Below are 14,201 nucleotides of genomic sequence, written 5' to 3'. Positions count from 1 at the left end.
CATCAAATGAATCACATTAAACGAATATTATTTTAAATATGTATTTGCAAGCATTTTTTGAGTCATTTAAAACAATCATTTTTTGTGGGAATCTAAATTGTTTTGTGGAATTTATATAAATTTAGCAATGCAATACGATAAAAAATATTTTTGTTCTTTTATGTTAAGAACCATTTGGAAAAATAGGATTGCGATGAATCATATATACATATATCTCTAATTTGGGAGTTTTAGTAATTCGGCAAACTGTTGATTCATTTAGTTCTCACTTTTTAAATGTTTTATACAGTACTCTATAGACTAAAGCCTAGAATTCACTTCATTATACTGTAATATTTCCAAAATTAAAAATGTTGTTTTTCAATATAATTTATATTATTTCTTTAAAAAATTGAATTTTTTAAATTGTTAAATTTTGTAATTTACTTTACCGAACGCTTACTGTATTTTTAGTTTCACTTTCTTGTTCATATGGCTGTTCAGAATACCTATTATTCCTATTATACAAATTAATTTAACAATAATGTATAATTTTTAAATTCAAATTTAATTAATCTAATAATAGTCGTTTTTAAATCCCCACCCCTATCCTATCGCTAATCATCGATAACAACCATCGCCCTAAAGTTATCGACGCTTTGCCAGCCCTAGTCTGTGAGTGTTCGCTGCGAAAAAATAAAGAAATTGAAAAATAAAGGCGTTTCAAATAAAAAGTGCAGCGATTCGCGAGCGGCGACAGGTGAAGTGGTCCCAAGGAAAACGCATTTAGCGGCAGCGAGTGGAAAACACAGGTAAAACTCCGCCCAGAGTTGCCCTGCCGCCCGACATGCGGGTGCATTTGCGTGGTCAAGTGTTGCATTCGGCCGTATCTGATATACATACATACGATCCGCGTCCGCATCCGCACAAAGTGTGTGTGTGATACAAAAGTGCATTTTAATTGAGAACGCAGTGAAACGAAAGGGAATTTGCCGTTTAAGGCGTTGCAGTGAAGCGCTGCGTTCGCCGCGACGGCCTGGCAACCCTGCAAATGAATCATAAGAGCGAGAACTAGAGAGAGTTGCGAAGAAGAAAAGAGGGAGTGCAGTCAGTTCTCAGCATACCAAAAAAGAAGCAAAAACCAAAAACACTCGCAGCGAATTTAGAGTTAATAAGTGTCTAAAGAACCGCCTTTCTTTCTACCCCCATACAGTGCGCCCTCGGTAGCAGTGACGGCGGTCCCGAACGTACAGAGAAACCAGGAGATTTCCGCTCAAAAAAGCAACAATTGAACGCACGCAACTCGGCGGAAGGAGCGAGCGAGAGAGGGAGAGGCACAAACACCAGCACACACTCACACTCCCACACACAGACACACACTCACGTACACGGCACAAAGGTTATCAACAGCAAAAGCAACAACAACAAACAACTTACTTTAAATATAACAACATATATTAACTAAAATCTAAAAAAACAACTGAGAAACAAACTGCAACCGACAAGCAATCGCCGAACAACGCCTAAAAAAACTAGTGATTTTCGAGGGAGAACAGAGGAAGAACCTAGAACGTATAACCCACCTACCTGGCCTACCTGCATTTCGGGTCTCTTCCCTAGAACTTAGCACAAATCGAGATTTATACAAATAGAGGATATCGCAGCCAGACAGCCAGTTAGCCAGCCAAGATGCGTGAGTACAAAATCGTGGTCCTCGGAAGCGGCGGCGTTGGAAAATCAGCGCTGACGGTCCAGTTTGTCCAGTGCATCTTCGTGGAGAAGTACGATCCCACCATCGAGGACAGCTACCGGAAGCAGGTGGAGGTGGACGGGCAGCAATGCATGCTGGAGATCCTGGACACGGCGGGCACGGAGCAGTTCACCGCCATGCGGGACCTGTACATGAAGAACGGCCAGGGATTCGTGTTGGTCTACTCGATTACGGCGCAATCGACGTTCAACGATCTGCAGGACCTGCGAGAGCAGATCCTGCGGGTCAAGGACACGGACGATGTGCCCATGGTCCTTGTGGGCAACAAGTGCGACCTCGAGGAGGAGCGCGTCGTCGGCAAGGAGCTGGGCAAGAACCTGGCCACCCAGTTCAACTGCGCCTTCATGGAGACCTCAGCCAAAGCCAAAGTGAATGTGAACGATATTTTCTACGACCTGGTCCGGCAGATCAACAAGAAGTCGCCCGAGAAGAAACAGAAGAAGCCGAAAAAGTCCCTATGTGTTCTGCTATAAGACTTCCAAAAAACAAAAACCGTAAAAAGCAAAAAACAGAGAGGACGAGCAAAAGGATATATAGAGGAGGGAGGAGCAAAAGTATAAGCGTAAAGTAAAGATTTTCAATTTTTTTCGTTCTCGTTTCGTTTTTGGATCCGAAGGCAATTGTCGAAAAATTGAAATAACCAATCTACTATATATATACAAAGCAAAACAACAAAACTTAAACTGACAAATGTTTTTAACTGTTTCAAGTTTTTGTAATTATTACCATTTACTACTATTATGATTGTACTATTTTTCGCTGATTAACCATTAATGCATATGGGGAATTATTATATATATATCTACATATTTAAATATATTTGTCGTTCGTTTTTGAGCCGTTTTTTAAATTATGCAACAAGTGAAACATTCGTAAACTAAAACATTCGTATTTATTGATTCTTTTCGATTGTACTCTACACATCTACAACTACTTATACACGAGAGAACCCAACCAACAACAAATATATCCTAAAATAGAACCGAAAACAACATTCAAAACAAGAAAAACCCAAAATCAAATTAAGCTAAACTAAATTGTACGCCTAAAAGATAACAAATTCCACAAAAGAAATGAGCAAATAAATCGAGAAGGGAAATGAATCATGAATAAGGAACATATTTTATAAAAATATTGTATGCAAATGATGTCAAAATGTTGCAAACAACCAGAAGTAATGAGCCCATTTAGAAATTAGTTTAAAACAAATTTACAAGTAATTGTTTAGCATGATCAATTGCATCCACAATTTAATACATCCCACACACACACACATACCAGCCACATCCCACACACACACATTCACAGCCACACACTCACACACTGACACATTTCCGGCGAGCTCTCAGAGAGCGAAAAAAGCAAGGAGGAAGCGGAAATGAGAGGGATTGCCATGGCTCACTTCCGCTTCCTGGTAAAATCCAGAACAACAACAACATCAAGCACAGAGACAGCCACAAATTATAGTATATTTAATACTTAAGGAATGGTTAAACATAAAACTGTCGTGTCAATCCCAAAATGAAAAGAAACCTAAAAACGAAGTAATTTACAAATATTTCATAATAAACATTGCATAAACTTCGCGTACGAGTAGCAACCAATATGCCCTTAAATCAAAGTCTAAACACAGCCAACCAACATTAAAACTAAATAAAAATAAAAACCTAAGCCCAAGCGTATATATTAAATATATGATAAAGATACAAATCATTTTTGAACATAATAAACAAAACCAACCGTTACAATAACATAATGTAATAATGAGCGTGTGAAAAATGTAATTGAAAAACCATTTTTTCGAACTTGTTACCCTACTGGCCGCGCTTTTGGGTCCTTTCTGCGCTTCTGATCTCAGAAACTTGGTAGTCCCGAGTTCGCGGCGCAGTAGGTCAACAGGGTCGATCATCTTTTAATTATTAATAAATGTATTATGTTTATAAAAAATTAAAAAGGAAATGCAAAAACAAAATAAAAATTAAATAAATTCATTTTTGGAGAGTATGCTTTTTTGGTAAATAGCTGTAGAAAAAGAGGGTTATTTTTGAAACAGCAAAACCTTATCCACACTCCAGAACGGATGAAGTGATCTCTGTGGGAAGAGGCTTTCAACAAAAGTATAGAACGGAACCCAAAAGATAACACTCTTTTTATTGGAGTTTTGAAATATCTGTATTTGATACTTGGAATAGTTATATAAGTTTGTTATTCAAATATTTATACATATACAATTACAATCAAATAGCCGCTCTTTATAATTATAATAATTTGCTGGTTTATAGCACGCATATAAATCCACTGTAAGATCTGCGATAGGATCGATTCGGAGTTAAGTTGGGGGCGTAGGTGTAGTAAACTGCATTGTATCCACAGCTGATATGGTATGCAAGTTCCGAGAGATTCGCGGGCTTTGGATATACAATAATAATTCATGCATTTTTCGTAGAAGATGGCGAAGCGCTGGCCAGCAGTTAAAATGTAGAAAGTGGAAGTTAAGACAGGGATTACGTGGTATTTTCGATTACTGTACAATAAGTGGCTCGAGTTCCGCTTTATGACTAGGTTTTGGGCTAAGCAAAGTGCTCTACTTGGGACTCGTCTCCGATTCCTGGTGTTTAGTGTGATGCTTTGTTAATTAACGCTTTCTATAATCAGTCGAACGAGTGTATGAGTGTGGCTCTCTAGCAAACGCGGCTCAAAAGAGGCCGCCTTCAGCTTCGATTACAAATAATGGATAAAAACTTAACTACGCTAATTTGGCAACAACGAAAGGGTAAACAAAACGTATACAAACATATAATGGGGGGAATATTGCACGTAGGTAGGGTAAAAATTGCACTTAAGGTTAAAACTAGGGTAATACCATCGCATCTTTGTGTTGAGATTGGTTGGTTGATAGGAGATTTCGTTCTTGCCTGGAGATTACTGGGGTCTGGGTTCCGGTTTCTGGTTTCTGTTTGTGGGGAGAGATTACTAGCGCACGTGATCGTCACGTTATGGCCGTTGAGATAAGATAACCGAACGTTCCGCTTCACTTGCGCAGCTGCAGTTGTCCCTGCTGCTGGCTGGACTGCTGCTGGTTGGCCGGATCCCGCTGCTGGCTGCTGTGGTGGTGATCCTCATCGTCGCTGGGCTCCTCGCGAAGCGGCAGCGAGTCTATCTGCTTGGCTGTGGTCACCTTCTTGTTGCGCTGCCAGGTGAAGACCCGGGCCATCTGCAGGAACTTCTTGCGCGACATCTTGCCCATGTTCTTGAGCCGCTCCTGGAAGGGGGCGTCGTCCTCGCCCTTGGCCTTGCCGCTCTGCTCCTTCTCGAGGGCGTTCATGAAGTCCTGGTTCCAGCGCAGCTGGTTCATGAACTCCTCGTTCTGCAGCATCAGGGCGAACTGTTCGTCGGGCAACTCGAAGTCTTGCTGCCCGGGGGCGGGCGTGATCCGCAGGAAACCGGCCGGCAGTGGCCCCAGAATGGGCGGATTCCAGCGACGACTGCGCTTGGTGGGGGTGTTGTTCTGGCTGTTGGCCGATCCCAGGGGTCTTTGCTTGGGTGAGGCGCCGGTATTCTGATGGCTCGGCGAGGCTCCAGCCGTCGGCAGTAGGGAGCTGGGAGCTCCAACTGCTCCTGCACCCGCTCCCGGTGCAACGCCGTCCGTGGTGTCCACCAGCTGCAGGTCTTTGGCCGAGTCGTTCAGGTTGATGAGGCTCTGCTGGGGCGAGACATTAGCATCCAGTTCATTGCGCAGTTTCTCGTTCTGCGTTCGTTAGTGGGTTAGTACATTCTATAGACGTTAGTATACACAGGCTGGTATACCTGCACCGCCACTCACCTGGTTGTCAATCGACATGGCCAGCAGGGCGTCGATGGTCTGGTCCACGGCCCCCAGGTTCGCCCGCAGGATGGCCTCGATCACCTCGCGGTCGATGTCCGGGAACATCTTCTTGAAGTCGGTCATGGCCTGCGAGAATTCCAGCTGCAGCGTCGACATGATAATTCTTATTTTTATTTTACTTTTCGACAGAGCGCAGAGTGACCAGACTGTGCGAACAGTATTACACCAAGCGCTTGCAGTCGGAAACAGTGGGTTCCCACTAAAACATTTTTCAATCAAATGAAGTCAAAGTATTGCATACTTTTATGTGCTTTTATAAGTGACTTGAAAACTTTGAAGGTTTCTAGAGGAACTCAATTACAATTTCTTAAGAGGTAATATAGATTTCTCGCAATCTATTTTTATATGAAAGAAAAGCTTTACTTGAGTTCTTGTTTCCTGTGTCTTAAAGTACACAATGACCAATTTTGTTTAAATTACAAAATACAAATAATTACTGGGTATAACTGAGTTATGGGCAAAATTTCATACCTCCTTTGTTATCAAGTTTCATGCGGTTTTTAGAAACGTGTTTAGGTTTTTGGCTCTAAGAAATCCAAGTAACTATACGATCAGTATGATTTTTGCGTAATTATTCCTAAAACTATTTACTAAAAGAAAGTGCAAAAGAAAAGTCGAATTTTACAGCGTAAGTAAGAAAAGTGCATTTTGGGGATAAAGTCTACAGTCGATAACTTCAATTATTTAAATATTTTCCCAGCCAGTGCTGAGAAGCGGATAGGCCCAGCTTTGGCGGCAATTCAAACTGGATTTAGGCGACTATGTCAATAAAGCAATTAAGTCCATGGGTTATGGTGTTTGATAAAAATAACCCATCAGATGACTCAGAAACCATCCCACGACCATGTCTATGGCCTGATGAAAGTCACGTGATGTCCCCAACTAAATTGCTGCTGATAATTGTGCGGCACGTGCTTTTCACTTTGTTCCGGCACGAAGTGTCAATTCCGCCGGTCGCGTTTTAATAAGTGTCAATTAGCACTGATATGACTGCCTTTCGATGCGCTATCAGCGATTTCGGGTTCTAAAAAAGTCCGCTTATCAATATCAGACAGGAAAGTGATGGACTCCCCCGCCGGATTTGGGGTGATGTAACCATAAAATTTAATTTAATCACAAAGTCTGCGCAAGGATCCGAAATTTTCCGATAAGAATGGAGGTTTTGAAAGTCCAAATAATCTAATTATAGACTAGACGAGACTAGAATTAATTACCGTCTACTGGGACTTCGTTCAAGACGCAGTTAAAATAGGAAACGACTTAGGGAGATTCTGTATAAGCGAAATATAATCTAAATAATACGTAGAAATTTGAATTCAAAGATTCTGTGTCACGACACCCCCAATTAATTTCGGTTTCTGTGTGACTTAATCCCTAGCCGGTATTGCGTCACTTTTTTGGTCTTTTTAGAAACCAGATTTGCCGTGATACGTGGATGATTAAGTAAGCATAAAAGATAAGATCGGGTTTAGTTATCTCTGCGATGGACATGTGTAAATTTCCATGCTATTTTTGTATGAACTCTGGCAGCTGCGAGTTTATTTTTATCCCTCGTGTTTGCTCAAAAATATTTTATTTAAATTTGTGACAGGTTCACCCTAGGATGGGTTCTATTTACAAGAACCCAATTCTTGTTGATGTCCCATTTAAAATACTTTGTTTAGATTTGTGACTGGTTCTATTTACAGGTACTCAAAATGTGTAAGGAACTCTGATCATGTGATAATTCCGTTGAGTTCCATGAGTTTGCAAAAAGCTTTGGGAATTTTAGCATCCGCTGTTTCAAAACTGCAAATCGACATTGACCTAAATAACTTTTGAACTAATTTAGCTAAATCATGGCAAGTTTAACGGCCTACAGTACAAAGTAATGCTTCATGTGGGAACTTTTTGGAAACCTCAGCCTAGTATTATCATCTAAAAACGTTGATTATTTAAAGCCTTGGTTAAATCACCTTGGAAAAGTATCGCCACGAGTCAATGAACCAAGCGAGGGTGTAAACCTGTAGATAGTAAAGTACTTTGGGTTCAGAGATCGAAATGGAACATAATTCAAGTGATTTAATTTGCTGACATAAGCGCACCTAAATGACCCATCCCCAGTGTTGTAGCGCAGTCCCTACTAACTACATAGCACACTGATCATAAATCTTAGCTTTATCGGTCGATTTGTCAAAAGCGTGGCACGACAGCAAAGCACGAAGATCGGGGCCGAAGGCTCCAACCGACTTGAGTCGGTTCTGATGAGATCCGTTGGGTTAGTTCGCCGCCAAACCAGAACGCGTTTAGTAATCTGAGTACTCCCAGTGCCCGATTCCAAGATTGTTCTTAAATTAGCAGAGCAGAAATAAAATTACAAAAAGTTTTCAAGTACTCGTACACCTCCCCCGGTCTCGAGTTCCAAACCCCGAAAACCTGACCCGAAGTGGGCGGAAATCAACCTCCCCGAACGCCCACACGAACATTTGACTTCTGTCACCTCCGAAGTGGAAGTGTCGTCGGTTATTTATTTGTACCTGTTGAATTACCCTTTTTTGCGGCGTCGGTCTTCCAGCGCCTATATAAACAAATGCTCCCAACGGATTTGCGTTTATTCTGCATTGTCACACCTAACGGTTAAGATTCGCCAGGCGGAGCAAAAATAAATATATAAAGCTGAATCAGTGATATAGTTGGACTATAGCTGAAGAAATCTGAAATATATTTTTGACACAATTCAATCGTTCAGTAAAAAAGTACAGTTACAGTAAAAAGTACAGTTACAGTGGAAAGTGTTAACCGGAATTGACTAAATTTTGAGATCAAGTGTCAAGTACAACACAGATCTGTACAAGTTTTTTGATTAAAAGGATCGAACTTGGAAAAAGGTGAGTTTTTACAACTTATGATTAGAGTCTATATTTAACTTAGTGAATCCTAAGTATTTATTTGTATAATTAATTTATAGAACAGACCAGCATAGAAATAAACCATAGGTTTTTCTATAATCGTTGAATATTAATAGACTTAAATCGAGTTTCAGCTAAATGGCGCCAAGAAAACTACTTTTGCTTCATTGATAATGAATATTTAAATATAATTTATAATTTATACATTATCAGCAAATATTTTCAGAATTGTCATTGCGGGATTTTCGCTTTTAATTATGTTCTACACATATAGAAAATAACTGTAGCCGTCTTATCAGGGCAGCGAATGGAAGGCGAACTCGAAATATTTCAAGGGAAAAAGTCTCGTGAATCGGAAAGTATTGCGTAGTTTTATACATCGGAGAAGGGGGATTTCAACTTAGATTCAGATAGAGATAACTTTTGTTTACACAGCTCGAGAAGCGAAGAAAAAGAGGGCGTGTCGGTAGATTGAACTTATTGTTCTTGATAAGAACGAGCTCCTAGCTCTCCATGTTGCTTGTGGTCCGATATTTTATGACGCTCCCGATGACGCACTTTATGGCGGGCAAATAAAAGAACGAAACCCAACGATTTTATTTTTATATATTCCCTGTTGATGATACGATTTGGGTCACAGAAGTTGAGACCCCCAGCCTAGTTTCTATTTAAATGTTTCCGTTTAAATTGTTTTCGGATTTTTAAGCATAGATTAGGCTTAGAGGTTCTAAGATGAGGATCTAGAACATTGTGAAAGTCATCGGGGAATACGTTCCTGATAAGTGAACATCAATTTAAATCTGCAGATAACTAATATGTTTTGAGTATAAAAATGTTTTATAAATTATAGGAGTCGATCTGATATTTTTTTAAAAAGCAGTAAGATAAAAATTTATATGTTCTCATAGCAACTTTACAATATCGGTTAGGTATATTTTCCGTTTTCATATATTTTTAAACAAAAATATCTAAACCTATAAACTCAGCTATATATATTTCTTGCCTGCATAATTAGCAATTTGGTAAGGCCTATTGTGCTATACCTTGTCATCTTGTTATCGCTTATCGGACACCGTTCATTTTCCGTTTTTAATAACCCGGGGCGTTCGTCATGGGAACTGTCAAATAAATTGAACAGGTGCCTCCCTAAATATGTAGTAAATATTTATAGTAGCTTAGCACTATATTTACGGGGGAAAAATCCCACTCCAGGGTTCAATGGAACGTCTACGCGCGAGGCCTTGACTTTAATAGAGATGACTCTTAGCTGGGGATCGCAAATTAGCCACGACATCATTGCATTATCAGCTCTCACAGCTTTTTTTTGGTTTTATTGGGCCATTAAAATGCGTTTGGCGTGCGATTACTCGGCGACATAAATTATTGATTGAGATGAAAAAGCCGCTGACACGATCGCCAAGGTTTATCGCTTGTTCTTGCTTTAAAAATTGAAAAATAAGAAAATCTGGCTCAGTCGGTAACAACAAATACTGTTTTGATAATAAACTGTAATAAAAATATGTCGCGCCGTAAAAATATAAAGAATGAATTGTTGTAATAATGCTACTAAAAATGCAGATAAGAGAAGGCATACGATATATTTTTACAACTTCCAAACAACTTCCATAAACATATCAATAACCATGCATTAAGAATAAGAAACATATAAACATAATAATATCACAAAAATACTCGAATTATACTTGGTATTTTATATCACCATTCTTATACTATGATGTAAAATTTCCAATGGTATACTTTTCATTCTTAAATTAACTTGTTTTAAACTCTACCTATTAGTTTCACTTATTTGCCTCCTCCTCATAAAGGAGCAACCCATTTGTTAGCCCATTCACTCATTTGCCAACCACCCCAAATGACTTGTAATTTTTAAAAGTCATGAAAATTAACCCACTCCTTATTTGATAATGAGTTCGCTGGTCACCTTTAGCCTTCCATTCCGGCCACTCCGACGTCAAAGCTTGAGCTTAATTAGGCATTAATATTTCATAAATGTCAATTACGAGGGCATCTCGTTTCCATCCCCATTCCCATCCCCATTTTCATTTTCTCTCAAATCCCACTGATGACCCGTGTCCGCAGCACATCAAGCGATGATATTGCAATGTGACCTGAATCCGTGAACTCCCATCAAAAGAAGCCCTGGGCTGTATTTAGAACAAGCTTAAGAAAGCCAAAACTTTTAACTGGAACACGGTCAACTTGTTGGCCAACTGCAACGTGACTTTTTTGAAGTACCCAACACCTCGAGTGGGTCGAGACCCCTCGAAGCCCCCTGAAACATTCACGCATATTTTACTCAGCCTTGCCACAATTCGTTTTGTTTTTGCCAACTTGTGTTGTTTGTAATAGGAAACCCTTTGCGTAAGCATTGGAGGGTCCTGGTAGGTCCTGATGGATTTGGAGTAGCAGCGGGAATAGGGTGGCTGGGTCATGTGTTCCGGGGGTAGACGCCCCTGCATTCCTGCCTAATTATCTACCCAAATTGCTTACACTTTAAAGCCGTTTTATTTTTTTGTAATTAAATTTCCATTCAATGTTACCCTGTAATGTTTTTTACTTTTTGTATTAGAACAAGCTTATACGGAGTAATATTTTTTGTCATTTTAAATTATTGACAAATCAAACGGAATATATAATTATTGTATTGCCTGAACATTTTTATACTAGCTTGCCCAATATTTTCTAATTATAAACATTTTTACTTATAGTATAGGACTTGTATACTATACAAGTTGTTAATTTCTAGTACTCAAAGTTATTTAGATAGATCTTTAAAGACATTTTAATATTCTTTTTAAGTCCTTAGTCTCTAAAAATATGTATTTACCAACTTGCAATAATTTCTTCGTAGTCTAAAATTAAAGGGTTCCAAAAACATGTTTTGATTGACTTTGAATTCTCCGCAGTTGAGAATGTCAGCCCTGTCGTCGCCCACCACCTGTGGTTGCCCACCTGTCCAGTGGACATTCGTTGTCATTGTGCTCCTGTCAATGGCGATTGGACCGGGAAACGCCATGCCCCGTTCAGCCAGGAATACGCAGTTGTTGTTCAGTGAGCTCCTGGGAGGCGGAAATGAGGACAACAACTATTATGGCGAGCAGTTGGTAAGAGCAGGCGCCCATATATGGTAAACCCAGGGGAAACTAAGCCATATGTTTCCACTTTTAACCTGCAGAAGTACCAGCAACAGCAGCAGCAGGAGCAGAAGCAGCAGCGTTTGCCATCCTTTGCCAGGAAATGGCCTTCGCTGAGGGATCTCCTCCTAACCGCGGACTACGATGACTTTGGAGTCACCCAGGAAAGTGACGAGCAGGAGACCCCCAATTCCCGTCTGCTGGCCCGACTCCACAAACTGGGCGAAAATGGAGGCGGCGATGAGCTGCGCTACAATGTCGTCGCCGATCTGACCAATATGCCCAGCAAGAAGGTGATGCCAGGACACTCCCTCAAGGATCACAACACCAAGAAGAATGTACAATGTGAGTACTCAAATGAGATAATCATCTAAAAGGCATAAAAGATACTATAGCCAGAAAAATATTTAAGACATCTGGAATATTTACCGAAAATTATAAATGTTTTTATAAGTATTCTTCAGTTTTAAGTTAATAATTTATATAGCTGTTTGTCTGGGTATTTGAAAAATCAGTAAAAAAAATTTCAAAAATTGTAACTAAATTGATAATATTCCTTAATGTGGCATGATTAACTAATTTGTGTTTTTGGTTCATTTTATTTTCATGTATTTAAATTTCAATCCCAAAATTAGTTCGTAAACAATGTAAGTGTTGCATGAACTCAAGTCCTCAGCTCCGAAACAGTATATTAACGTATTCCTTTCCAATCCCCTCAGATATGTCGCCTTGCCATTTCAAGATCTGCAACATGGGCCGTAAACGCAACGCCGGCTACAATCCCTACTGAAGAGAATTAATGGTAGAAATCCGAAGCAAAAAACAAACCAAAGTAAAATAAACCCTTTTAAGAAAACTAAGAATTTGCATTGTCACAAAACCGTTGGACGAATGTTCAAATGCCAAGTATTGTCTACAGTTCTAGTTTTAGTTAGAAACACCGGCGCAGAATTTAATTAGAAATTATGATTATATTGTATTTATATGTCTCGACTACACACACACAGACACACACATCTGACCCCTGCTCTCTGCAAACTGACACACACAGACACATGCACATGCACACACTAAAGTATTTCCATATTAGTTATAAATATAATTATTATCTATGATTCTTGTTGTATTCGAAATACATTAAATAATATTAACCAACACAATGTTGTTAGATATTAAGCCAAAACTTACATATTACAAAGAATATTTATTGAAAAGAAAACCCAAGAAAAAACGGGGATGATATGTGGCCAAGTTTCCTGAATAAATGTTATATAATTATGGTATTCAAGGACCCGAAGGTGGTCCACTAAATGGTATTTGGTTAGTCTCTGAATTACAAGACTGAGCTCCCTAAAGTATTCCAAGATTTGTGAAACTAAAGTGGGCTCATTATAAAATATAAAGCCAGCTTTTAGGCAAAATAGATTTCTTTATGCACCTTAAGTTAACTTTGAATGTTACAGATGCGTCAAGAATTATGGAAATAATATGTTTAGAAAGTGTTGGCATTTCTCCTTAACTTGTATAAATTTTTTTATTGGTCCTTAATGTGTCTTTCATTTTTTCTGATTTAATATTATGACCTTATGACACTTGCTTATCTTTCAACTAGCTTTTTTTTTTTTATTTTTTTTTTCATGACAACAGATATGATATAGTAACTTGATTTATTCATGTAATTTTTGAGTTTTCCCGTTCATAGGTTACCGGACTTCGTTTTTAGTATGGGTAGGTATCGAGTTCTAAGTTAATTGATCCTCAAGATTTTTATTGGCAGCTTAAACAAATCACAGAGAACCATAAAAAGTTAATTAAAGTGTGTCATTACTTGAATTAAAAATACTTAATTGTGTTTCGTGGTTTGCTCTGTTTGACGTTAATTATATATTGATTTACATATTGACTTTGTTCAAGATCAGAGTCTGAGCAGTCGTGAGAATAAAGACATCTTACTAGATCTAGCTAATTCTGAGAAAGAGCCAAGATACTATGAATGGTTTTTCTAACCATACATAACTCGTTTATGACTCTAGTAAAATCACGCAGCCAGCTCTGTTCGGAAATCCAGCATGTGTTTATGGTTTGCCCGACCTCCAGGTCGCGATTGCAAAGGCCAAGTGCCACTGCAATTTGTTGAAAAGTCAGAAGCCGAACCGAAATCGGGGCTCGGAAATCTGCAGTGGGTGTCGGGCAATACGGAACCCCGTCAGGATATGAAATATAGAAGTCGATCGCGTTTATAGTTGGCCACTTAATGTCATGGCGGCGCCGCAGGCCATTAAAAATCAGCAATGGAATAAAGCCAACTGGCAGTTGTAAACGCCCAAACGCGTTCGCTGGCTGTGGGAAAAATCTGTAGAAAATCTAAATCCGCAGTCAGTATGTTTTTTTGTGCTATTACAATTTCAATTTCAATGGGTTCGCTCTGCTGACGTAGCTGACCACTCGTGACCTTCGGCCGACTGTGCCTCACATTTAGTCTGTATCTAAGCTCTTTAACACGTCTACACGAAATGCAT

General features: G+C 39.3%; 3 protein-coding genes across 5 annotated transcripts; 2 read left to right on the top strand and 1 right to left on the bottom strand.

Annotated features, from left to right (window-relative positions):
* The first annotated feature begins 618 nt into the window (after positions 1-618).
* Rap1 (RAS oncogene family member Rap1) lies at positions 619-3,741 on the top strand. The gene is made up of 2 exons (XM_017079300.4): positions 619-791; positions 1,193-3,741. Exon 2 carries the CDS (start codon positions 1,669-1,671, stop codon positions 2,221-2,223), a length of 555 nt encoding a protein of 184 aa, XP_016934789.1. The 5' UTR covers positions 619-791; positions 1,193-1,668; the 3' UTR covers positions 2,224-3,741.
* A 156-nt stretch (positions 3,742-3,897) lies between these two features.
* On the bottom strand, positions 3,898-5,799 carry LOC108012394 (CUE domain-containing protein 1). 3 transcript variants are annotated; one of them, XM_017077752.4, is made up of 2 exons: positions 5,574-5,799; positions 3,898-5,498 (listed from the first exon to the last, which is right to left on the bottom strand). In XM_017077752.4, exons 1-2 carry the CDS (start codon positions 5,730-5,732, stop codon positions 4,782-4,784), a joined length of 876 nt encoding a protein of 291 aa, XP_016933241.1. In that variant the 5' UTR covers positions 5,733-5,799; the 3' UTR covers positions 3,898-4,781. The 3 variants fall into 3 exon arrangements, with proteins under 3 accessions (XP_016933241.1, XP_016933242.1, XP_016933243.1); XM_017077753.4 differs by having other exon boundaries at positions 3,898-5,453; positions 5,574-5,786; XM_017077754.4 differs by having other exon boundaries at positions 3,898-5,450; positions 5,574-5,785.
* A 2,116-nt stretch (positions 5,800-7,915) lies between these two features.
* On the top strand, positions 7,916-12,965 carry CNMa (CNMamide). Its single transcript, XM_017078136.4, has 4 exons — positions 7,916-8,503; positions 11,455-11,652; positions 11,724-12,027; positions 12,402-12,965. The coding sequence occupies exons 2-4, from the start codon at positions 11,461-11,463 to the stop codon at positions 12,470-12,472; spliced, it is 567 nt and encodes a 188-aa protein (XP_016933625.2). The 5' UTR covers positions 7,916-8,503; positions 11,455-11,460; the 3' UTR covers positions 12,473-12,965.
* The last annotated feature ends 1,236 nt before the right edge of the window (positions 12,966-14,201 follow it).

The sequence above is a fragment of the Drosophila suzukii genome, chromosome 3, assembly GCF_043229965.1.
Source record: "Drosophila suzukii chromosome 3, CBGP_Dsuzu_IsoJpt1.0, whole genome shotgun sequence".
NCBI classification, from domain to species: Eukaryota; Metazoa; Arthropoda; class Insecta; order Diptera; family Drosophilidae; genus Drosophila; species Drosophila suzukii.
Note: the sequence above shows the minus strand (reverse complement) of the source record. Positions and strands in the feature narration are given on the sequence as shown.

Bases quoted from the DNA above. Each gene is read 5' to 3' on its own strand.
- Rap1 (XM_017079300.4), top strand. From the start codon at position 1,669: ATGCGTGAGTACAAAATCGTGGTCCTCGGAAGCGGCGGCGTTGGAAAA.
- LOC108012394 (XM_017077752.4), bottom strand. From the start codon at position 5,732: ATGTCGACGCTGCAGCTGGAATTCTCGCAGGCCATGACCGACTTCAAG. The intron at 5,499-5,573 runs GTGAGTGGCGGT...TAACGAACGCAG, and splicing joins CCATGTCGATTGACAACCAG to AACGAGAAACTGCGCAATGA.
- CNMa (XM_017078136.4), top strand. From the start codon at position 11,461: ATGTCAGCCCTGTCGTCGCCCACCACCTGTGGTTGCCCACCTGTCCAG. The intron at 11,653-11,723 runs GTAAGAGCAGGC...TTTAACCTGCAG, and splicing joins ACTATTATGGCGAGCAGTTG to AAGTACCAGCAACAGCAGCA. The intron at 12,028-12,401 runs GTGAGTACTCAA...CAATCCCCTCAG, and splicing joins CACCAAGAAGAATGTACAAT to ATATGTCGCCTTGCCATTTC.